General features: G+C 40.8%; 1 protein-coding gene across 1 annotated transcript; it reads left to right on the top strand.

The window, feature by feature from the left end:
* The first annotated feature begins 705 nt into the window (after positions 1-705).
* LOC137188923 (protein diaphanous homolog 1) lies at positions 706-22001 on the top strand. Its single transcript, XM_067598509.1, has 10 exons — positions 706-892; positions 1070-1164; positions 1654-1755; positions 2154-2393; positions 3111-3240; positions 3491-3616; positions 3787-3950; positions 4452-4584; positions 8848-8937; positions 19461-22001. The coding sequence occupies exons 1-10, from the start codon at positions 706-708 to the stop codon at positions 19646-19648; spliced, it is 1455 nt and encodes a 484-aa protein (XP_067454610.1). The 3' UTR covers positions 19649-22001.
* The last annotated feature ends 3654 nt before the right edge of the window (positions 22002-25655 follow it).

The raw sequence follows: 25655 nt of genomic DNA, 5'->3' as shown, positions 1-25655 counted from the left end.
TTATATCAGCACTAACAGACATGCATTGTTTGTGCTGCATTTCCAGATGAAAAGGAAATTGAGTATGAGCAGTCAGATAATATTGAGTGAAACATGTGAACAACTGTGACATCCAGTTCTGTGCTGACCTTAAATCTAATGTGCTTTGGTACAGTGGGCTGTTATGTGGTCAAACCCATGTGCTTGTTCATCTTTCAGTCCTAATTCTCATCCAGGGCACATTCCCCCCCCACATACTGACACATCCTTACAGTCACAATCCTGACCTTGTCAGGACACGTTAATGTGAAGTGCTTCTGTCAAGTGTGAGTGTGTCATAGAATGTATTGTATCTACATGTGTGTAAGCTAACTGCAAAACTTAAATGCCTTACAGCTAACAAACGTCCAACCATATTTACAAGGCTCACACACTCGAGGGGCATCTTTTCCCCAGTGTTACAGCCATTTCATGGTAGTTCCATCCCACCCAAGGCCATGGATACAATAATACTAACACCTTCCTGACACCATACAGTTGGGAGAGAGTGAAAAAAGGGAAGGCCGTGCCAAGTCTGTCAGTTTTTATAGTCATCACATAAGCCCTCTATCCATCCCTCTTATCTACTTCTCTCTCTATTAATGAACCCACTGCTGTCCTTTTATTCAGCAGTATTTCTGTCCATATCCTGCTGTGGGCATATTACATTAAAGAAGTTACCAGGAAATGAAAGTTCTAACAAAGTGTCCTCTTTTTTTCTGTCCTTCTCTAAATATCGCCACCATCCTCTCCATTTCTCTATCCACCTCATCAGCCAAAAAGGAGCAGGAGGGCGGAGACGAAAAGAAGCAGACACAGAAGAAGAAGGTGAAGGAGCTGAAGATTCTTGACGCCAAGTGTTCACAGAACCTTTGTAAGTCCGCTGGCAGATGACCATTTGTTTGAAAGTCTCAAACCCAAACCAGTCTCATTGCTTTTTCCTCTAGTGAACTCCCTCATTGAAATGCCAACAATTATGCATATTCAGCCAAGTCCTGATTGGATTTGAATGAGTTGATGTTTAACCAAAGTTGTGTCTTCGCTTATACAGCTATTTTCCTGGGATCTTTCCGTATCCCTTATGAAGATATCAAGAACGCCATCCTGGAGGTTAATGAGAAGATCCTCACAGAGTCCATGGTTCAGGTATAGAGCCCAAGTATCGGTGTATAATGTTCTGTGTTTGCATCTATTCGTGTACTAAATGACAATGATGTGAACAGTTTGTTTCCTTTTTATATTTCTTTGTTGTGCCTTTCAGAGTAGATATGTTTAGTTTGTATATAGCTGTTCAAATCATAGAGTGAAATATAATGAATAGTGTAACTAGTGAGCTTATAGTATTCTCCTGTGACAGCAAGCATCGGCCTCATTGATATGTCCTTCAGCAAGACATTGAATCTCTACCTGCTTCAAGGTTGCTGCTCATTAGCTTAACCTTCTCATTGATTGTCCTTCACAGTGGGATAAACTAAAAAAATATTTTTCTTTCAAGGGTCAATGAATCTCTGTATTTGTATTTTGTGTAGACCCATGTCTTGCTGAAAAAGAAAGTTTGTGACACATGTAAGTCACACAAACAAGTGTCACCACATCCTTTTTAGTTATGTATATATTGCTCTTATTGCCATGTAGAACCTGGTCAAACAACTACCAGCACCAGAACAGCTGAGTGTCCTGGGAGAGATGAAGGATGAATATGATGACTTGGCTGAGTCCGAGCAGTTTGGAGTAGTGGTGAGGACACACGAACACACACACACAAATGAAAACACACAGAAAACAAATCATTTCTTTTTTGTAAAAATGATATAGTTTGAATTTGCAGCTGACTTGAAAATGACAAGCCACTAACATAGCAGGGAAATCAGTTTAATAGCAAACAAGGCATAGAAAACGCTGAAATACTGAGATAGTCATACCGTCGTCAGTATATTAGACACAGGAAATCTTCACACTGTTAAACACAGGCTGCTTTGTTCAACTGTGGAAGATGTGAGTAATGGATGAAATCCCCTTCACTCACTCACACATACACACATAATCACGTACACACACACACACACACAATCTATGTGGCAATGAACATACTAGGAATAGGTCTCAAAACCCCCCACCCTCTTTTCTTTCTCCAGATGTCCAGTGTGAAGAGACTGATGCCACGGCTTCAGGCAATACTGTTCAAGCTGCAGTTTGAGGAACAGCTGAACAACATCAAGCCAGATGTGGTGTCTGTGACAGCAGCCTGTGAGGAGCTCAGGAATAGCCAGACCTTCTCCAAGCTGCTGGAGATCATCCTCCTTGTTGGCAACTTTATGAATTCTGGCTCCCGCAATGGCAAAGCATTCGGCTTCTCCATATCATACCTGTGCAAGGTAAAATAAAAGTGTAGAGATGCTAAACACACACTATGAAAACCGGATGACTTGCATTTGAAAGGCCTTTGACCTTACATACGTTGTTCTTCCACAAGGTTAACACGTTGAGTAAAAGATGCAAATACTGACTCTCATAACAGCTTTCACTTTGGCTTTACTTATTTTATATTCTGAATTATATTTGGATCTCATAATCAGCTGATATAAACAAAGACTGTGATCCCTTGGCCACTATAATACCCTTATTATACATCTGAGTGATGAGATGAGAGTGGTCTACATAAAAATGTATGTACTGTATATAGATAGACAATATGCAAAGGTTTTCCCCTTATGTCTTTTCAAAATTGCCCATAGCGCTGTATTATATGCAGCACAGATATCAACATGTACAGATGGCCCCATAATTCCTTCATGAGCACAGCTATGCCACACCAAATAGCTTATCCTGGTACTATTTTAGGATTTCCCCTGGATCCTCACAAGGTTACTGTGGCACCAAGATATGGGAGTTGAGTAGAGTTGTAATGAGCTGAGTTCTCAAAGATGGAATCAAGCTGATTTAATATACATTTCCTTTTTGTTATGTATTATTTATTCTATCTGCCAACAGAAATGTGCAAAAAACTGGCAGCACATACAGACATTCTGTAATATATCTGATTGATTGCCTTTTCGGTGTACCCTGTTTAAACTAACCCTTCTTCCAATCAGCTGCGGGACACCAAATCAGCTGATCTGAAGCAGACACTGCTCCACTTCCTTGCTGATTTGTGCCAGGAGCAGTATCCTGATGTCATGAACTTTCCAGAGGAGCTCATCCACGTGGAAAAGGCCAGCAGAGGTACTTGGGACATCTAACTGACCTTTATACATTCCTGTTCCCACTTATCATCCATTACAATCCCTGTTGATACAGTGTGTTCCTACTGTTTTAGCTGGTGGCACTGCATACCCATCCTCTAATGTCCTTTTCTCAGCTTCTTTTTCATTCAAAGCACCACTTTTGTCATATGAAAAAAATGCAACAATCAATCATAAGCCATGTATGTAGGTGCTCTTCATCATTAATGTTTCCCTTATGTCTCCTGCAGTGTCTGCAGAGACACTTCAGAAGAACATAGAACTGATGGGTCGTCAGATCAAGGGCCTGGAGAAAGATCTAGAAACCTTTCCTCCTGCACAAAGTGACAAGGACCAGTTTGTGGAGAAGATGTCCATATCCTCTTAATTCAATGATGTATTTAATATAATTGTTTCAGCAGTTACCTAAAAGAGTTTGCTGACATAAAAATTCAGTCCATTGATTTTTGTCATGATAAATTAGAATTGTTATCTTGTAAAAGCATAGAGATATTGGTTCTGTGTTCCTTAACCCCATGTCTTTACAGTTTTGTGGGCACCGCCCATGAGCAGTATGAGAAGCTGGATTTGATGCATAAGAATATGGAGAAGCAATATACTGACCTGGGAGAGTACTTTGTCTTTGACCCGAAAAAACTCTCTGTAGAGGAGGTCTTTGGGGACCTCAACACATTTAAGAACATGTTCCAGGTGTGTATGTGTGTTTGAGCATGTGAACATACAAATCCAACACCTGATTTATTTCAAAAGTAGGCTGGTGTCTTCAGTCTTTTCTGACCACCCTCAAACTAAATTCTTACACATACTGCACAAAGACATACACACAGGAGTAGTGGAAAAAAGTAGATGAAAGAGGCTGAGATGAAAGACAAATGTCAAACCAGGAGGAGAAAGAGGACACTGTGCACCTGTTCGTATTGACATAATATTGAATGAGAGTGACTCAAATATATTGTCAGTTTATACATCAACTGTGAATGTGCTGTTTGGGAGGGCCCCGCAGAAGGTAACTTGTTTTACCAGCTGTTGCAGATAACCGCCATCCACTGGTTTTGAAGTTTTGTTTACATACACAGATACCCATCAGATTCATCATACATCTGTCTTGTTGAATTTTGAAATTTAACCTTTATTTGCTTACACACAGTCTGAAATGTTCTCTTTCTATCGCCTCCCCTCTCCCTCCACCAGCAAGCAGTGAAGGAAAATCAGAAGAGGAAGGAGGCAGAAGAGAAGATCAAGAGGGCCAAGCTGGCAAGGGAAAAGGCAGAGAAGGAGAAGGAGGAGAAACTCAAGAGGAGCCAGCTCCTTGACATCAACGCAGGTCACAATTGCTGGATCATAACTGTTTACCTGCATGTGATTGAAAGAGAGAGAAACACACTCCACATCTCTGTTTGTATTTCCCTCAGATTCCAGTTGGGGGCAGTCAGAGTCCACACTTCTGTAGAGTGTGTGTGTGTGTGTGTGTGTGTGTGTGTGTGTGGGTCTGTGTGGGTCTGTGTGAGAAAGAAAACCCCATCAGCATTTCTAGACCATACTTAATCTAATGTTGATGACCTGTGTTTTGAAGCAAGCAAGTAACAATGAAGCTCCTCAGAAAGTGAAGACAAGGAGACTGTTCTTCTCCTCCGGTGAATGAGGGATTTGCGTCCATAAGAGGACTGATAAGAAGCCAAAATCTCTTTATCACCAAAAAAAAATCACACGCTTCCTATGAAATGCTATTATACTTATAAAGATGCTGGCAGCATATTGTCCCGTATAATACACACACACACACACATATTCTGACACTCATCCCTGTATACACAGAGTTAACACTCTGCATTGCAGACACATTTATGCACTGGCACTTTTCCCCCCTTCCCTCAGACTATGACCTAGTTTCAGTACATTCCTTTTCACTCTGGCTCCAGTCGGGTTCTCCTGGGACTCCACAGTTCCACAGTCGAAATTTGCTACAGCGTCAGTACACTCTGTGTGTGTATGAATGTTTGTGTGTTAAAACATTACTGTCTTCTACTTGTGAACGTTTCTGTTTTGCTTTTCCTGTGTGTCGGAGAAATGTTGTGCTGGCCAAAGTGTGTCTGCACTGTGTGTGTGTGTAAGAATGTGTATCTGTGTGTCTGTTTTGTGAACCTCTTTTATAAAAAGTCTCTCTGGCCTTTTCTCCAAGTGCTCCATGTTCCAGCTGGCTTCTCCTCTCCTCTCTTTCTTGCTTTTGTTCCATCTCTCCCTTCTTTTTTTCCTATCCCTCCCCCTGTGTCTGTCGTTCATTTAAAGGCCATTTAAACACACAGTAAGCACTCAGAGGCTCCACTTGGAATATTTTGTCTCTGTGTTTAAAGCATTGAGCAGAAGTTTTGTGGTAGAAAGTAAGTTAGTCAAATTTCATGTTCAGCCTCTAGAGGCATGCATGAATGGAACATAATAGTGCTTCAAAGATGAGTGTGTGTGTGTGTGTGTATGTGCATTAGTTCGCTAGAGATCATTTACATACAGGTGGCATATTTGACTACCCCTGTAGCCCAGAGTTATTCAACACCCCCTATTTAAATTCAACCCCACACAAATCCAGCATACACACACCTTGTTTTTGTTCTGTATTTGTTTACTCATTCTGAGTTACTATTACACAGTGGATGTTTTCACCAGTGACTCTTTTGCACATCAGTGACTCATTTGCATGTTCACATCCTTCTTTTTTTCTTCTTTCTTTCCATCTCCCACCAGTCTGCTCGCATACCATATCTCATGAGTTCACTGAATGTTCCTCTCTTTCACCTTCTGTCTCTCTGTAAACATGATATCCCAGTTGTTGGTTTAACCCTGGAAGGTCAGTGAGTGTTTGCTGTTTATGGCCTTGTCATTCCTATGTGAGTCAGGCAGACAGACAGCCACTCATTCAGTGGAGCCTCACATTGCACATGTGCTAAGCATGTGATAGTAGTTATTGTAAATAACTGATTCTTCTCAGATTCTTTTGTAGTACATATTTCATTTTTTGATAAACTTAATATTGAATCAGTGCTTACTCAAGTTGTTTGGCTCTCATGAAACATAGAACTGCAGGGTTTAATGTACCAGCCTGGCAGAGTGTTTAGGTGCCACACCCATAGGTCCACATTCCCAAGTTAGGTCTTTGCTGTCATTTGATTTGATAAATACTGTCTACTACCTCAATAACAAATCCATCCTTGGCTGTCATACACCCATCTTTGGACATATGCCAGACTACTTGGGAACTGACTGTTCCTTATTTTCACAGCTAGGTGTCAGTACTGTCTGTAAAAGATGGTGTGAGGCTGTGTATTTTTTTTTTATGTGACAAAGGGTGTGTGCATGTGTGGTTTACACTCCCACACAGATGCTGGTATGGGAACTGCCACTAGGAGTGCTCGAGCTCCACACAGAGAGAGCAAGTGAGTGAGTAGTGTGGGGGAGGGTAAGGTAAAGAGGAGAGTAGGGCAGCAGATGCTCTCTTGGAGATTAGACTGTGTTGTTGTCTCTTAAAGGAGGGGGAGAGGAGAAAGGCACAGAGTGAGAGAGGGGATGAGATGGGATAAGCCTGGGTCGCCTGATGTCTCACCCCAGGCGACTGTGAAAGAGGGGCACAATCAGGAAATCATTGGGAAAATAGAAATTCTTTCTCTAATCCACTTCAACACAGTCTTTCTTTCTCATATTGTATTATTTATCTCTGTTTTTCTTTTGGTATTTGTCACTCCTCTTTTCTCTGTAATTTTTTCCATCATCTGTTATTTGTTATTGTGTGAACATCCATTAGGGGTGCTATTGCTCCACACAAGATGCTGCCCTCACTCTGTTTGTGTGTGTGTGTGTGTGTGTGATTGTGTGCCAGATAGCATGTCAGATCAGAGAGATCCAGAGACACCTTTAAGAGCTCATGATCCAATGCTATTACACTAATTAATCCGTCTTATGTTCTTACTTGCTGCAGGCAATACCTCGCTTAGCGTGTCATGTACTGTAGGTGTGTGTGTGTGTGTGAGAGCACGTCTGTGCTACTCCTAATCCATGTGGTTGTTGCACTGAGTCGGACTATGGCCACCACTGTTTTTAGGTCATTTCAGCATTGACTTTATATTGATTGTCAGTAACACTATTAACGACAGGCCTATTCCAACAACAAAAAAAACATTACCAAGAACACATGATTATCAACAAGAGATTGGACAAAATTAGCCCTGTTACTAATTGCAATCAAACCAAACATTGTAAGTCTTCCCTCTTATGAAAGAAGACTCCTTTATGGCTACATCAAGTAGTTTTTCTCAATGCCACACATAGAGACAGAGTATAGAGCTGTATCTATAATGCCATAGAGTGCACTGGCCCTAGGACTTTCTAGTTTTAGTTCACTGGGTCAACAATGAGCCTGTTTCATACACAGCCAGGTCATTGTTTGGTACCACTTCTGCCTCCAGTGCATATTCACAAATAGGTTTGTGTCTCTGTGTGGTTTAAACCAACCATGTGATTAGTGTAAGTGGAAATGTGCCAGATGTGTTTCCCCGGAAGGAGAAAATAATGGCCTACATCATTTTGTGCAGTTCCAAGACATGGACATCGAGGGGTGTATGTGAGCTACGGAAGGCTTGGGGAGTGTAAGAGAGACTTTCTCTGACGTGACAGGCGAGACCACAGACCATCTGCTACATGGCTTACTGCAGGATTAAATATTGTGTGCTTGTATGTGTGTGTATGTGTGTGTTTGAGCAGAGCTATGTTTATGTTTGGGGGTTGGGAGGTGACGACATAAACCTTTAACCCGCAACCCCACTGCCCCCTTTTACAGACCCCCCCCCCACTCTATTCAGGTTCAAATAGAAATAATTAAAACCATCTGCCTGAGCGCTGGGCTGTGCCACTGAATCCTGCCCCCAAAACAATCATGACAATGCTCACATACTTTCAGACACTGCCTCCCCTCCCAGTTTGGCCCCCCTTGTCTGATTTAAGGCCACTATATGTAGATACAGATATAAACGAACACACAAACAATGAGACCACCCATGCAAACTGTACCTGTAGAAATACAAACATACAAGGGTCATTTATAGCCAATACTCTTTTTTTTTTAACTGTAAGCCACAATTACTCTTTCATTCTGTGGTATTTTTATGTTTTGTTTATATGTATATGGTTTGGCATCAATGGGTGTGTCTTTCCAATAAGGGTGTGTTTGTGTGTTATCGCCTTTAAAGTGCAGTCTGTATCCTCTAGCGGGGACAGAAGCAGAACTAGGTCACTGCTTATCTGGGTTAATGTAGCTAATTTGCCATTATGGCCACGTGGCTGGTAAATAACTCTCCTGCCCACGTGTGTGTCGGCGTGTCTGAGAGAAACAGCGATAGGTAGATGGCTCTGCAAAACCCCCAATTACTCCCCTGGTGTTGAGAAAGAAAATGACTGTATTTCAGGGTTGTATTGATTTGAAATATCAAAAAAGTGGAGTGTTGTGTTTGACATAAATAAAAGCTTAAATGTGACTCCACATGTTGATTTAATTTGGTATTTGTTGATGCCCTGCTGATATCATGTTTTGACATTGTGTTTACAGAGGGTGATGAAACTGGTATCATGGATGGCCTCTTGGAGGCACTGCAGTCCGGCGCTGCTTTCAGGAGGAAGAGAGGACCACGGCAAGCAGGTACTCATGCACAAGCAGGACAGTAAATCTTCACAAAACATGCAGATGTTTCAGAGTGTCATGTCTTTCTTGATTTACAGATTTCTCTTTCCTTTCACCCACATTCATGGTATGCATGCTATACTGAAGCACATGTGGCATATGAGACTCATTTATTCCATCTCCATCTTTCTTTCCGCCTTTGACAAAACACAACAACAGATTTGTTTGTGTTCTCCTGTCTCTGTCCCATCTGTTGCCTGGCTCAGAGTCTGTGGGTTGTGGTAGTATTCTTTGGCAATGGTTACAGGTGGCAAAGCCAGCTCCACCAATGCCTGGCACAACAACAAAAGAAGAGGCTGCCAAGGGTGGGTGTGGGCAGTAAGATACTTAAGAGATGAGCAACTGGTGAGGGTGCAGTTGTGGAGTAGGAAAATACAAGAGGAATATAAATGTCGAACTATGGAGGATAAACCAGAGTGTGGGTAGAAAGTCCGAGGAAGTGGATAAGACAGTGGACAAACACATGATTCATCAGCTGACTAAAGCTTGGAGAAAATAAGTTTCATTTCAAAACACTGTAGATTATTTTAGGAAAATTTTATTTGAGTAACACCGATCATTAATTTCGACTTTTCTCATATACTGGTACCTTATTTTGGAAATGTAACTGTCAAGAGGGCTGTGTTCTGATTATGTAAAGTTTCTCATTAAAGTCCTTAACGCAAATCACATGTTCCACATGGTTTCAGTTTTAGGTGTAATTTACCCTGAATGTGTTGTACATGAAATGATAAAGTCTTAAAACCTGTAGTGTGAAAATACTACTTTTCCTTTCATCTTGTAATAAAAAATGGGACACTGTTTTTCTCATTACCAGGCCAGCCACAAGTCTATGTCCTGTGTGTTTCCTGTATGTGAGGACATAGTGCTGTGCACCTGTATTGATTTTCATTGAGGCCATGTTGTTCAGTCTGTAAGCTCACAGAGGCAGACCAGTAATCTGGTTAGCGACTCACTGTAATGCCTGTCCCACAGCCCAATCTAGTTACACTCACTTATTGGAAACTAAAGTATCTTTCTCCTCTATGTTCTGTTTTTTAAACTCTTATATGCAGCAAGTTTCGTGGATAATATGAGGTAGTAAGCCCATGCAAATGAGAGGCAATGTGAGCAGTCAAGATAGTAACTTTGTAACATGATTCCTAGTGTTAGGGAATTCATATGTAACCATGTGAGTGGGAAAATGTCCAGTGTCCATTAACTGAGAGAGAGAGAAAGAGAAATCGACTCTGTGTGTGTATGTGTGTGTGGGTTGAGTATTCACACATAAGAGAGGTTGGGGAAGAACGTGTGCAACCCAATCCTTCCCTCAATAGAAGCCAGATGTGAAGCAGTGCTCCAGAGTGGAATAGCTCAGAGTCAGAGGGTAGAATTCTCTCTGTCTTTCTGTCTCTAACTTTTTGTTTCTCTTTCTTGCTGTCTTTAACCTTTTTCTTTCTCTTTCTTTTGGCCTATCTTTCCTCCTTATTTTTCTCTCTATTGCTAAATGCATTTACATAGCCTTTTAGCTGTAATTGTGCATAGTAGTAAAAGGGGTTGTGACAAGTGGTCCTCAGTTGTCCACTAAGTCACACTGAGACATACTCCAAGAGCAGTAAACACTCTTTAATGACAAACAGCTCAGGCTCATCACCACTAAACTGGCGGAGGCAACAGTAAGAAGGGGAAATATAAGGAGAGGAGGGAGTGGGGAAGGAGCAATGTCTTGAGAAAGAATGGGGCCCACTTGAGGGTTCAGTCAGTCACCCATAGTACGATTTGGCCACCTCACACTCTTAACAGGAAATACCTGAACATGTGTGTGAGAGAAAGGGAGAGAAAGTATTCTTCACTGTGCTCACATCTCTGTGGTAGGAAAGAGAAGGAAAATATAAGTGGCTGTATATATATATCACATCTCTACACAGTGCCTCCTCCCTGTCTGCTCTCTTTGCCCATCTTGTCATTTCTGTTTTCTTTTGCCCATGTTCAGAGTTTTCCATGCTCATTGAGGAGGGTGTGAAGCCTTACTGTGGTTTTTTTGGCAATATCAGCTTTGTCGGGAGTTTTTATTTTCTACACTGATGTTTAAGGGCTGTTCCTTTCAAGTGATCCACATCGCTTCTTACAGCACAGGAAGGACCTTAAGTCCTTCACCTACACAATAGCAGTGTGTCTTTATGTTTGGCTTTGTGAATGTGTTTGTGCACGCACATTTGGTTGGTTAGTTGAGTCAGAGATCTTAATTTAGTAAAAAGGAGGAGGCACATCCTGACTCCTGCTCAACTGATGTATGTCTGGCACTACTGGGGCCACAGGCCGCCTCCATCAGCAGGCTTAAAACACTCCTATCAAGCTCATATATGCATTGAGTGTATTTTTAGTGTTTACTCCATAATACATCTGTAAAATTTGCTGCACAAAGGGCAGAAAAGTGGATAAAGAAATTTGAAAATAAAATTCAGGCCTAATTTATTCTGTACCTGGTATATAATATCATAGTCCAATATCCAGGAAACAGTTTTATTTCAGTTTTAATTAATTTTCTTGGGGAAAAAATGTAAAAACGGGACTTTATGATGGAAAAGGTTATGGTAAATAGAGGTCTTGCACCACATTACCCACAATATAACTGGACTCAATTCACTTGACTGTACAGATTTTGGTGTGTTATGCCAGTGGCAGCTAATGTAGCCTCCAGCAGAGATGAGGAGCAGGCTACAGGGGTTTGGAAACCTCACTTCCTTCTAACTTTTTATCTGGTGGGAGAATCTTGCTGCCTTAACATTGAGCTTAAAAGCCAAGTCAATTATATTTATAAAGCCCAAAGACACAATGTACAAAAAGCACTTTTAATCAGAAAAACAAAACAAGAGTAGTACAGAGAAGAAGGATGGAGAAGGCTAACATGGAGCTTGTGTAATCAACATTGTATGTTATGTTGACTTACAGCGTAAACAATATTTTTTTTCACATTTGGATTAACTTGGTTTACTGTTCTTTGAGGGTATAGTATAACTAAAGAAATCACCATCAGTGGTGTATTGCTGTGGACCCAAGGACATGCAGTGGTGCAATTTGGACACACGACACGTTCAATATTAATAAACTTTGAATAAACAATGAATAGCACTCTGTGCAGCAGTGGGATGGGGCATGTCATGAGCACAGCCAGAGATCAGAAAAGTATTTTCACATGGCGGGCTTGGACACGCGACATATTTAAAGGCTTTTAATATCATTCTGTAGGTTCATATTAGTGTTCCATATGTATTCAAATCAGAAAATTCAAATTTTGGTCGAAGTACGTATGTTCCTAAGCCCTTCTAAAAACTTTTTCGCATGTGACCTGATGTAGGTTTCTGCAAGATGACATTGCTACATATAAACTGATATAAACCCTCTAGTCCGTCTAGCATGCAGCCACAAAGACAGACCGAGCATTCACTGTTGCTGCTGCTCTGCTAAACATGCTAACAGACACACACAGACGGAGCAGGGCAGAATCCAGTGTAACTCGCAGGTGTTATTTGTCCTTAAGCTCCAGCTCTGCTTCCGGCTATCTCCTGCACTCAGCAGCTGTGTGTCCCTCCACTCCATCCGGTGCATTTATAAACAGTAAAAAGTAAAAAGAGCAGAGTGTTGAAGTGGTGACCATCCTCCGCTGCTGGAGTGTAGCTTTTCTCTCAATCTGGAAATTAATTTGAATTAGTGTTAATGGATATTCTTACTCAGGATAAAATTTGATGATTTGGAAATTGCACAGGGAAATGGCTAAATGATGTGAATGGCTTACATGATGTGTGTAATGGTCAAATAATGAAAAAACTACTGAAAAAACTGAGTGTGAATGTTAAACCCTCAAGTCCTTGCATGTGCTGTTTTTACCAAAAATTATTTATGATTCTGATTTTTTTGTACTCCATATAATAAAAGCATGAGCACAGCCAGCAATCAGAGCTGTACAGCGAGTCAAAGAAAAGTTTTTTTTCATAGCGCGCTCTAAAAAGAGAAAAGTAGACAGCGAAAACAGAGCTTTTAATCAAGAATGTACAGACTCTTAGGCTACTTCCCACAGGCAGTTCAAAACCAGTATGTGAGAAAAGATTCACTATTACTGTACTTAACATCTGTGTTTAACTTGACAATGTTAGTTTCTTTCACGTTGTTGGTGTATATATAGTTCTTCTTACAATGTAAATGTATTCATCAAGCTGCTGCAGCATGTAACATCTAATCAGATCAACTACTCTATACACCCAGGCACCCAGACGTTGTTTCATCACATTACCATCCATATATGTAATGTCTCAAGAGCGTGAATTCAGCTTGGTCAACACTGGAAGATTGTTAAAGAAATTATATAGCATGTTTGATAACAAACAACTTGTCTGAGATGAGGTCATTCTAACCCCCTCAAAGCAAGACAGGGGCTGAAAACTAACTTTGCCTAAAGGCCAGTGTATAAAGTATGAAGTTTGTATATTTTTCTTGACTTACTGTGTTGTCAAACATGGTGATAACAGGTGAACAAAGAAGACTGATAAACATGAAAAACGAGTTATCAAGCTGCAGGGCAAGCTTAGCTGTACACATCAGATTCTGTTGTAAATACATTGACATTTTAAGCCTTTCTGTGACATTCTTTGAGCACTGCCCTTACAAGATAGCATGTTGTGACAACATACTATATACACCTACCCATAATGCAACACAAAACAGGTATAGGCAAACGTGAAAACAAATTTGATGAGTGAAAATAGACTCCAGTGGAGATTTACAATGCTGTTTGTGACAGAAACAGTTATTTGTTTACTGAGTATGTCATAATCTCGCATTTCATCACACATTAATACATTAATTGTCTTTAAAAAACACATAAATGCTAACAATGCACATATTTATCACATCAGGGGTCTATTCATTTTTTAATCCACGTTCTCAAACATTTAAATGTTTTATTAGCTCAGATAATGTTCCTTGACAACTGGAAGTATATTGTATCTAGCAATAAGTTGTTTTATATGAATATTCTAATCAAAGAGTGGCTTATTCTATGTAGTTTAACCCTATCAAATTATAAAGTGTGCTTGTGACACATCTGTTATGGTTTAAAAGTTCCTCTTAAGCTCCAGTCATGATACTAATATAATGAAAGTGATGTAAGTCAACATAGGAGGGTGTAACTAACTTGTGAATACAACTTATAAGTCACACATTTTATGGAACCCAAGTTGCTCAGAAAATTGTCAAACCTTTGGCTCAAACAGCCGTCAACCCTTTTATCTGTACTCTGGTCTGTGAGCTGGCCTGTGTGACATCATTCAATGAACAAAGACTGAAAAATAATCCTGTACCATCACATGAAATGTTCAAGTGCTTTTTATGACCATCTCATGTACAGTACATATAATGGCACACACTTTCTGCCAAACACATTCTGTATTAATGCTTACAAGCCCTGAAACATCACATCACATTACACTGTGTGACATTATATTATAGTTTTAGTTCATAGAAAGTTAATTGGTGAGTTTAGAATTTTAATGGGAATTATTGGCAATTGAACCAAAAAAATCTACACTTGTAATAACAAGTATATATTCAAATATGTATTTGAAGATTGATATATTATAGTTTAGTGTGCATTATATGGCTTTGAAAGCATGGTCTTTGGGAGCTATAAGTGTGTGCCCTCGTAATATAGACGCTTATAAAAACTTATATCTCTACTACATCATACAGAAATAACAATTGTATTATTATTTTTGTCTTTGGAGCTAATTATTTCCATTGTTCATGTTCTTTATGACGTCAAGTGTCTCCCTCCCTTCCCCTCTTCTCTCTCTCTTCCCTTCACAGCTGTTTTGACTGCAAACATCACCGACTTGATTTTAAAGGCCTGCCGAGGGCCTATTGAGTGTGGTGTCATGCTCATTGTGTCACAGCAGTGTGACTGAATGGAAAGCCACGAGGCTGCGGAGGCTATATACCCCCCTCACCTTTGACCTGTACCTCAGCTCACTGTGTGTGTTTGTGCTGGTTGTATAGAACAAGCAGACTGCATGGGGTATCCTCAGCTGTCTACCCTCCCGTCTGTCTACCCCCCCCTTATACACATGCAGACAAAACACACACACACACCAGATGCTCGCATGCCAATACAAAGACACAATTGGATGTTTGCATACCAATACATACACGCAAACAGGCACACTACGTTCCAGAGGACAAGACAGCCTTGCATACTTTTTCAAACACATCACGTACTGACTTTCTGCTCTAGATTGTTAGTTCAAGGTCTGTTCGTGTCCTTTTGTATAAATACAGACATGTCAGCGTGGCTACATTGCCCTAATTTGTGTGTGTAAGTGTTTAAAGCAATTTAAGGCCACTCGTGTGTAGAGGAATGGCATGTCTAAACACTCACTATAGACCCATCTGCTGGGTCACGACCCTTGCCAGAACAACCAATGACAGTAGCAACTAGTTGACAAAGCACCAATCACAACAGAGCAACAAAGATAAAGGAGATAGCAACAATAGAGGCACACGCTGGCTCTGCAGACGGTCTGCTCTCACAAAAAAAAAAAGAAAGACCCCTACAAAGATCTGTGCTTTCACAGATGTTCACACACACACACACACACACACACAGGTAAAACAATTCAGACCAATAGGAGAATACTCATCAATCAATGCTTTACTGAAGCAGTGGTGACGTCACATGCATACTTAACATCCACTGAGACCATAAAGGAGCAGCAGATCACACACATGCACCAGCTGAGCCCATTCGCTGGCATGAAATACATTTTTCCACATCAGAGCTAACACACAGCCACTAGCCTATAGCAGTGTTAGATGACGTCACACTTTTCCCACAGTCCTCTAGTGCAGAGCAGCAGTGTGTTACTCAGTGCAGCCTGAGGAGGGCGATATGAGTCCCTGCTTAGATGGAGACATTGATGGAGGTTCAGCCTACATCTGCAAATACACCATCCTGCCGGTCCTGACACTGTTGTCCGTGTTGTCATGTGACTGTGGCTTTGCTGCAGCTGCTGTACCGACAGTATCGCGCTCCTCATGGTGTCTCATGCTACATCTTCCCTCTTCCTTCCTTTGCTGTCATACACTCACCATCTCCATTCCTTCATCTCACCAGTCCCACCTCTCCGTCCTATAAATGTCTCTCCTAAATGCAGTATACCAGGAGCACAAAGATGGCTGTTTCCTCGTCAACCATTGGTATCATGACCTGCAGCCATATATATTTTATAATTATTAGGTTTGTAGGTGTGTACAATCTGTGGCCAGAGGAGGTGGACATTCTCTGTATCAAAGCCACTGAGTTGGTTCCTTGTTGCCTTCTTGTCTTCAGCTGCTCCACACTTGCATGCCTGTAAATTCTCTCCTCATTCATCTCCCTGTTTCATTGTTTTCCCTCCAGAAGGGCAGCACACACATACTGTACAACAAAGTGTTCTTTCCTTCATCAGGCAGTCATTATTGAGACTCCTGGAGTTTAATGTGTTACAGATGATCTTTTCACTTCACTCTTTGTGCCCCTGATTGCCCCTTAGTGTGCAAACACACTCATTCAATCTCACGGCACCAGTAAACAGACTTTTGTTGTGAGTCTCGACGTCTCATTTCCTACTGCTGCACGACCAGGCTTCATGCCAAGCACATGGGTTATTTAGTCAACATCACAGATAGTTTGTGGATACGACACACATGCTGTGAATTTCCTATGTTTGTGGTGCCACGTGTTAAAGGGGTAATCTGGAGATTTAGTGTTGCATTGTTGCCCAATCTGTTTTAAGTCAAAAGAAAACTCCCTCCAGAGCCATAGAAAACATTATAAAAAATATTTTCACAGGCTCAGTAGTACTCCTTGTGATGAGTAAACTGAACCTCTTATGTGAAATCAGTGAAGGGACCCTAAAGATAAATAGTTAAGTCACCATCTGACTGGTTAGGACATTAGTTTATTCATAGATTATTATTCATACACTTCATTTCCAATTGAAGGTTACTCAGCTGCTGGATCTGTGCCTACTGGCGCAAAACTAAACTATTCTATATTTTCTGTTTGACTAATATGTAGAGCTGCAACCATTAGATGATTAATTGACTAGTTGATCAACAGAAAATGAATCCGCAACAATCTTGGCTATCAATTGATTATTTTGAGACCTTTTTAAAGAAAAAGATCAATATTCTCTGGTTTCAGCCTCCCAGATATGCATATTTGCTGGTTTCCTTCATCTTCTACAGGTGGTAACAGATTGTCTTTGTGTTTTGAACTGTTAGTCGGACTAAATGATGACGATCATCTGATGATGTCATCCTGTGATTTGCTTTTTCACCATTTTCTGACATTTTATTGACCAAAGGACAAATCAGGAAAATAATCAACAGATGAATGATAATTAAAATAATCTATTAGAAAATAACATCCAGTTTAAAAACATTTCAAATAAACACATTTGGAACATGATGGGTGGTGTTGGTGGAGGGATATTTGAGCTCAGCCGAGAAACACTGATTTACTTCATGTAATAGGATATTTTAAAGTAACTCATGCTCGATTAAACTCGTCTGTGAGGTGATATATCTGCTGTTTGAGTCCCTGCATCTTAACTATGTTTAAATATAGAGAACATTTGCAAATCTGCTCTGAGAATTTTCCTCTCCCTCTTTTAATCTGCAGGTTTCTGTCAAAATCCATCTCTTTCCCATGCTGCTTTCAACGCAACAACCCTCTGATCCTGACTCTTATCCCCATCTCTCTCTCTCTCTTCCTCCTCTCTGTCTTCTCTCTCAAGAGGAAGTGGAGGAGGATGAGAGCAGAGGAGCTGGGTTGACAGTCTTTGAAGAGCTTTTCTCTGCGGGTTGGATTTTTTAGGACAGGCTCGGCACAGAACACTCACATATAACAACACCCACACTTGACACACACTCTTTCTCTTGGTTTTTGGGTCATTTGCATAATTTCTAATTAGTAAGTTTATGAGTAAGGGAGAGGTTCAGAAAGGGATGGAAATAGATATGAAGTATGTGTGAGAAGACTAAGAAATAGCTGAAGTCTCCCTGAGCGTTGGTGTTTATGATGAGAAGAATCTGTGTGCCTCCTGAAGGAAAGTGTGTGAGGTGATAATTTGACACCCCAGCTGTTTGTACTGGTCTGTCCGGCTGAGGCTCACTTATAAAGAAGACAAGTCAACTGTGAACATGGTCTTTAAATCTCCAAATCCTCCTTCTCCTCTTTCTCCCCAGACTCAATTGTGTCTTTGTCACAGCTAGTTCTGGAGACCTGTTTGGTAATTGTATGTGTGTGTTGTTCCTCCATGAGAACCATGTGTCATGTCTTGGGTTGTTGTTTGTGTTACCATGGTTCATCAGCATGTATATTTCTATTGATTTGCATCGTGACTTTGCTTATTCGGCTTGAGGAGTGAAAAGTTGTGATCATAAACCAGACGCAAAACAACAGCAAACAAACACAATCTCCCACTGACCTATATAATTCAAAATGGCCGCTGGTGCACAGCTGTCCTCCCACACAGGAGAATGAAGAAGGGTAAAGGATATAGAGGGAGGGAGGGAGAGATAAAGGCAAGGCTGATGTGTGTGTGTGTGTGTGTGTGTGTGGGAGTAGAGGAAATAACATGAACAAGCAGGTAGAAGAATAGAAACAACAGCATCCTCAGGGCACAATCTGTCACACTTGCTCTGTTTCTCTGTCCGTCCCTGTGCATCTCATACGTCTCCTCACTGCATCCGCTGTTTGTCTGTGATATATTTTACTATTTATTTCTGTCATATTTTATCCTCCTCTTACTCTCTCTCTCCATATATGTTCGTCTCATTCTTTAATCGTCTCACAGCACGAATCATCGTGCTCCTCATGGTGTCTCACACTACATCTTCCCTCTTCCTTCGCTGTTATACACTCACCATCTCCATTCCTTCATCTCACCAGTCCCACCTCTCCGTCCTATAAATGTCTCTCCTAAATGCCTCTCCTTCTTTCCTCATTTTTTCCGCTGTGTCGAGATCATGTGGAGTAGGTCTAATCTGTTCAAAAGCAGTGAGTTGCTCCAGATATCGCACTAATCCACGCACATATACAGCCACACCATTAAGCTATTAGTGTGTTTGTGTGGCATGGTAATGCATGTGTGTGTATGTTGTAAGGACAGATAGCATCCATTTTGTGTTTTATCATCCAAAATACACGTCTGTGTCATTCTTGGAGGCACACACTAAGTGTCCTGCCACACACTGCTGGTATTTGTGTGTGCAGCCCAGTAGCTGTTGTGTTAACTCATTTAACTGGTTGTCTGTATTAATTGTGATGTTGTGTGACGTTTTTTTTTGCATGTATGTCAGATATGTCACTTCATAGCATGCACTGACATATCTGTAATGACTCATTGAACCCAGTGGTCTCTTTATTTGTTATCTCACCCTCTGTGTTTCACTCTCTTCCCCAGCCAACCACAGACGAGCTGGTCATGCAGTGACCAACATCCTGGCCAAAGAACTTATGCAAGAAGACACGCCTTCGTCAAGCACAGTGCCCGCCAAGAAGAAAAAAGAAGAGGAGAAAGAGGAGCCTAAAGTAGAAGGGGCAGAGTCATTAGAGGAGTTACTGGACGCTGCTGCCTCTCGGGCCAATTAGGCAACCTGGGCTGAAAATTTTTTTTACGCATTAAGTCAGTGATATCCAAACACAGATCTATTTATCAGCCATGCCGGGGGCCAATATCAATCTGAGATTAGAGTCAAAAAGCAACCAATTATCTTAGTGAGAAAAGGCCTGTGTATCTCTGGCTCTTGTCTTAATGGGACCATCTTTTAGGATAGTGTTGAATGTGTCTTTTGGGAGGACACAGGGAGATGCAGAAGATGAGGGCAGGGCTCTCACCTCTGTCACAATCCCTGAATGGCCCTCATCAATCTTTGGGTCTTTGCCAATGTCATAAAATGTAATAGCTTTTCTTGAACGTGTGCACATTTCTGTTCATGTATTGTGTCTATTTCTGTTTCTGTGTTATTTCTACATCACTTGATTCACTTATCATTCATCAAAGGGCATCTTGGACTATTCCAAAGACTTACTCAGGAGGGAGCCACCCTTTTTTTTGCGGTTATTTACAAATTTAGACTGGGAATGTCTGGAATTTGGCACATCCTGCAGGTTCTGAATAGAGTTTTCTCTGGATGTTCCAGGCCAAGACCACCTTGCGCTTTTTCACATTTGTTTTTACCTATAAAACATATTGCTTTGTAATTGTCTGACATGTTGTACATTGCTGTTTGTAAATTCTAATCATTTTTCTGTATTATTCAAAAAAAGTGCCAACCATTAGAAAACAAGTCTTGTCATTTCACTCCCAGGTTTTGTGCAGTCATAGTTTGCACTGGGCTTTTGTTAGGACTAGTCCAACAACTTGTCAACAACACTTATCACCGGGGTTTATGTTTCAGTGTGGTTTTTTTTTGTTTTGTTTTGTTTTGACTAAGAAGGGATTTAGTTCACAGGTGTGCTTGCATGTGGTAAATTTAACATAAAAATGGGGTTTCACATGTCTAAGCTGTGTTGCCACGTTTGCTCACAACAGTTTTATGAAGAAAACCTGCTTATTCAATAAACATGAACATTCCCATAATCCGAAGTGGAAAGTAGAGCAAGATAGGAGGAAGAGGGAAGTTCTTCCACAGAGTCAAACCTAGCCTTAGCAGTTTACATGCCTGTGTGTTTTTGTGTATGTGAATGTCTGTGTGTGTGTGAAGTAAGCTGTCTATATTTAGTTTTATGTGCACAATTGAGTTTCTGCATATGTGTGCGTGTGTTAGTGCATGCAGTTTTGAGTGCGTGTGCTGCCATCTGTAATTACTGTATGGTACCGACCATGCTGTCATAAATGCTAGGTTTCATAAACAGCTCTGTGGTCTTTCTGCTGAGGATATTGCACACTGGAAAAATGCCCAAAAACTGCTGAGACAAGTATGTGTGTTTGTTCAGTTGTCTGTCTGAGTGTGTGTCTATGTGTGTGTGTGTGTGTGTGTGTGTTGTTCATCCACTTCCCCTCCCACTGAACTGCAACAGTAGTTGCTGAATGTCTGGCCTTGTTCGCATTTGTATTCAGTAGCCATCAGCATACATGTTGCCATGATGTGGTGGTGTAATACCTGTCAGGAATTCTGAGAGGTGATGTCAGCTGCTCCATGCAAAACTTATTCCTATGCAAACACAAAACTGTAATGTGCCCTCCAGCCCTGATACCCAGCCAGCCTCAGGATGTAAAAACCACTGGGTAGACCTCTTTATTAACCCGCTGATTCAAGATTACTGCTTCATATTGCTGTTGATCGCAAAAATCCTCACAGCTCCAAAAGTTCAATAGGTCAGGAATCCAAAACTATTTTTTTCTCAGCAACACCAGCATTTATATGACACATTGCATAAAAAGTTGAACATCTTCGGACATGGAGGAAGTGGCACTTATGTAAATTAAAAGGGCATCATGGAAGAAATAAGGTTGTTCAAGTACAGAACGTGTGGAAAACCCTGCTGGTTCATTTTTATCCAGTAACACTGAGAATGACAATAAGGTGCGAAGCCCCATAGATTGTTTGCCTGCTCTTAAGCACAAAATACTTTGTAACTGTATTTAAACCAGAAACACAACAGTTTTTTTCTGTCTGCAAGATTCTGCCCGTCACATAGGTGGACAGTAACAGGTCATTATGTGTACCAACATTAAAAAGAGGAAGATTTAGAAAATGAAAAGGATATCAGAACATCACTGGAATATAAAACGGTTTCTAAATTGAGTCATTCCATTTGTTCAATTTGTTTTTCTTTTTTTAAGAGATTGTTTTTCTATGTGAATTTTTACGGTTGATTATTTTAACATATCTGAATGGAGACACCTTTTTTTCCAGAGATTGCTCTATGTATACAGAATAATGCACATGGTAATTCTGTTTGCTACACAGAACTATTAAAAATGTCTTAAGTAATTTAACGATGTGATTGGGTCATTCTTTGATCATGTCAAATTTGAAGTAACACGCTCAAAATGTACATGTCTTCTGTCAGAGTAAGAGTAGTTTCCAGCTCAGTTGTATTCCTGTATTTTGGCCAAAGTTGGTTCCTTTTGTAGCATGTTTCTCCAGTACTTCTCTCTCTCTCTCTCTGACCCCTCCTTCCTCATGTAAACACATTTAGCAGTAAGAACACCAAATAGTCACTGCACTCTTTGAAACTATAAGTTTATTGCCAGAATATAGCAGAGGAATGAATAAACAGTACAAAGAGTTATTTTCACAGATACATTCCAGGATTTTCTGTGGCTTCGGGGTTTCCAGAGACATTTTCCAACATCGATTGCCAGTGTTTGACATGATCCCTCTTTAGGACCACTAACTAGTGTGTGTGTGTGTGTGTGTGTGTGTAAGTAAAGGGGAGAGAGACAAAGAACAGTTGATGCTTTATGCTGTTTTTGTTACAAGTGTCCCCTGTTTCCCTATCTGTCACTAACATCTTCTTGTCACCTCCTTCTCTTTTACCCTAATATCTGTTTCTCTACAATAAGGCTGAGCATTATATTGATATCGTAATATGGCATAAGTGTTGTCTTTTCCTAGTTTTAAAGGCTACATTACAGTAAAGTGATGTAATTTTCTGAACTTACCAGACTGTTCTAGCTTTCTATTATTTGCCTTTACCCACTTAGTCATTATGTCCACATTACTGATGATTATTTATCAAAAATCTCATTGTGTAAATATTTTGCGAAAGTAGTCATCCCTACAAACTAGGATAGAAATGATCCAAAAACACCAAAGCAGAAGAAGAAAATAGAGGTACAGAGGTATTGAGATTTGTTTTGTACCTTTGGAGTGCCTCTATGCCAGTTTGGATGTTGTTTTGTCTTCACCAGAGCACTCAATCCACTCTCAGGAAGCACACCTGTCTTGCATCTGACAATTACTATCATCAGCCTTCATCGTCATCTCTTTCTCTTCCAAACAGCAGCAACAATAATGCAGACAAGTTCCCTAATAAATCACAATGTCCACACATCTGCTCCCTGTGGTGAAAGCCAGTCTTGGCCTCTTCTGTCTGTGAATATCTCAAAAATTCCATGCTGTGTCATAACAGCAGGCCTGGAAAAGTAGCTGGAGAAGTCTCTCTGGTCTCAGCTTTGTACTATGAGATGAGTTAATTCCTCTCTTTGAACACCTTTCCTTCCACATCTCCTAAATCTTCTGCACTTTTCTGACGGGTTACTCTCACTTGGCTGCAGCTTGTTCAGATATAAAGTTTTCCATCTGTTTTTTTATATAAAACGGAAAGAGAAAAACATAAATCATGTACTTTATTGTGTAGTGGTACTATTAAGTTCAATCTACCTGAAATGTGAATTCAATTTTATTCCCTCTCTCTCCATGTACAGGTCAGCCTAAGTCAGTGAAGATGATAAACTTTGCCCATATGAGTGAAGAACACTAGTCTCTGTCTGTGATGTTTATTGAGCCATGAAACGTCCCAGTGAAAGTTGAATGGAGCATCCAGTTTATGGAAAATGTTAAGCAGTCAGTGTTAAAAAAAAAAAATCTTACCCGACGTTCACTGCTTTATGTGTAGTAATACAATCTAAAATTTAACTATTTCAATGTGATCAGTTTTATTTTCATGCTGGCAATTATTTTTTAGGTGTCAAAATGCTCAGACATTCTTTTCCTTACACGAAATTTGCTTCACTTTTATTTTAAATGGAGCATCTGCTGGTGTTATCTCCTCTCTGACGTCACTGAGTCATTGCGAAACTAATTGGTTCTGTTTTTGGAAGTCATTTCACGTCAAACACCTGGAGAATTGGAGTCCATTTCTCACCAGGGACCTCATTTATATCCGTTGCGTACGCGATATTATTTTCTTCTCATGACCCGCCCTGTGTATTTTGCCTCTTTTACTTCCCTAGTATTTTGCATCTGTAACATAATCTACTGAAATGTCCGTCAGAATAGGCGACAGCTATTAATGTGACTCGGGCAGGTCTGAAACGTGTGAGACTAACATCTAAATTTTGCATTAAGGTCGTTAAGGTGTCACTGAATGTATCCGGGATGTTACGGAAACATCAGTTCTGTTGTTCCGTTTGCTGCCCACAGCTGACTGTGTGTCAGATTCTTTCCTTTGACTTTATTAAATACCTGCAGCATCACGCAGCAGCTGGAACGATGACTGTATTTTAAATTGAGAGAGTGATGTGCGCATTTACTCATGTGGTACGTCAGCGGTAACTTCGTTTGCACCGGATCTGGGTGAGGATCTAATCTGTTCTGTGCTCTGCTACCCATCTACACACACTGACAGTCAGCTGTTATATACAGATTCCAGGTTTATATGGTGTGATTGTTTGTAATAAAACAGCCCTCATGGATGAATCCTGAGCTCCATCAGAGCTGTCAGGACATTTTTATTTTAAGTAGCTAAAAGTCCAAGATACACCAGCAGCAGCAGCAATGTCTGACTGAAGATTTCGCCCTTGCTGAAAACAGTCCTGTGTAAAGCAATACAAGGGCCTGTGTTAGTGTGGGCGTGTTGTTTGAAGCGCCAGTGAGACAATGAAATATGATCCAGCAAGTCCGGTTGGAGTAACAGATTATTGCGTTTGAAGGCTGATCAGGAAAAAACTGCACAGCGGGTTGTAATATTCACAAGTCTGGAAAGTTATCATGTGCGTACATGTGGAATGCGTCTGTGTCCGCGGACCCTCAAAGAGTATGAATGGGACCGTGTGCGCGTTCGCGGTCTGCGTGCAAGTCCACAGCTCTCCGTGAACACGGAAACTATGAGATTAGATGTTTGAGCCTTAACAAACAAACACACACACACGCACACACACACACACACACACGTTTTGGCCCCCGCACTTCTGAAATGAATCCGGCGACCCTGGTTTTCATAGTTTTTCTGTGTAAAATCGCTGCAGTGACACCGCAGTGGCTGCCACTTACACTCTGCCTTCTCCAGTCACCTCACCTAGTACATCTTCACCACCTGCACTCATATATGGATTATGTAAATTAGAGAAACACCGGTGTGCTTGATTTTGGAGTAAATATAAATTAATATTATTGTATTTTAGATATTGAGTGTGTGGTCTCATCAGTCACGCATGTGTCTATATAGAGTAGATGCTTAACAAATACCAGGCTGTGAGCTTTGGCGTCCTTGTGCCACCACTAGTCCACACCCTGAAAGTGTGCAGAAATATGCCTCTTGGCATCTACCTCCATGTCTGATCACTCTGTTTAATTTCGGGAATTGTTTAGTTTGTCGCACCGACTGCATTGCCAACTGCTGCAGCCATCAGCCTCTCAAACTTTCTTCTATTACTGCTGCTGTTCTCCACAGGAACAACATGTACATCGATGTTCATGAAGGCTTTTGCATTGACCATTTATGGCTAATTGCGGAAGTGTAGGGGGTGGGATATGAGGTTCATCCACGTGAGCCTATTTTCAAGTTGATTGTGATTTATAAAGGGAAACATGCTTGCATTGGTGCGTGCTGTTTTATAAATGAGGCCCCAGGTCTGCTGTGCACTGTGAACGAGGGCCTTTGCTCTTTAGTGAACCTGAACTGGTCCTCCTGCCCTTTCACCTCA

This window comes from Thunnus thynnus, chromosome 9, assembly GCF_963924715.1.
Source record: "Thunnus thynnus chromosome 9, fThuThy2.1, whole genome shotgun sequence".
NCBI classification, from domain to species: domain Eukaryota; kingdom Metazoa; phylum Chordata; class Actinopteri; order Scombriformes; family Scombridae; genus Thunnus; species Thunnus thynnus.
The sequence above is the reverse complement of the archived record's forward strand: the minus strand, read 5'-3'. Positions and strand labels throughout refer to the sequence as shown.

Excerpts from the sequence above, each read along its gene's own strand:
- LOC137188923 (XM_067598509.1), top strand. The coding sequence starts at position 706 with ATGAAAGTTCTAACAAAGTGTCCTCTTTTTTTCTGTCCTTCTCTAAAT. Across the intron at positions 1,756-2,153 it reads CCGAGCAGTTTGGAGTAGTG|ATGTCCAGTGTGAAGAGACT; the intron begins GTGAGGACACAC and ends TTCTTTCTCCAG. Across the intron at positions 4,585-8,847 it reads GCTCCTTGACATCAACGCAG|AGGGTGATGAAACTGGTATC; the intron begins GTCACAATTGCT and ends TTGTGTTTACAG.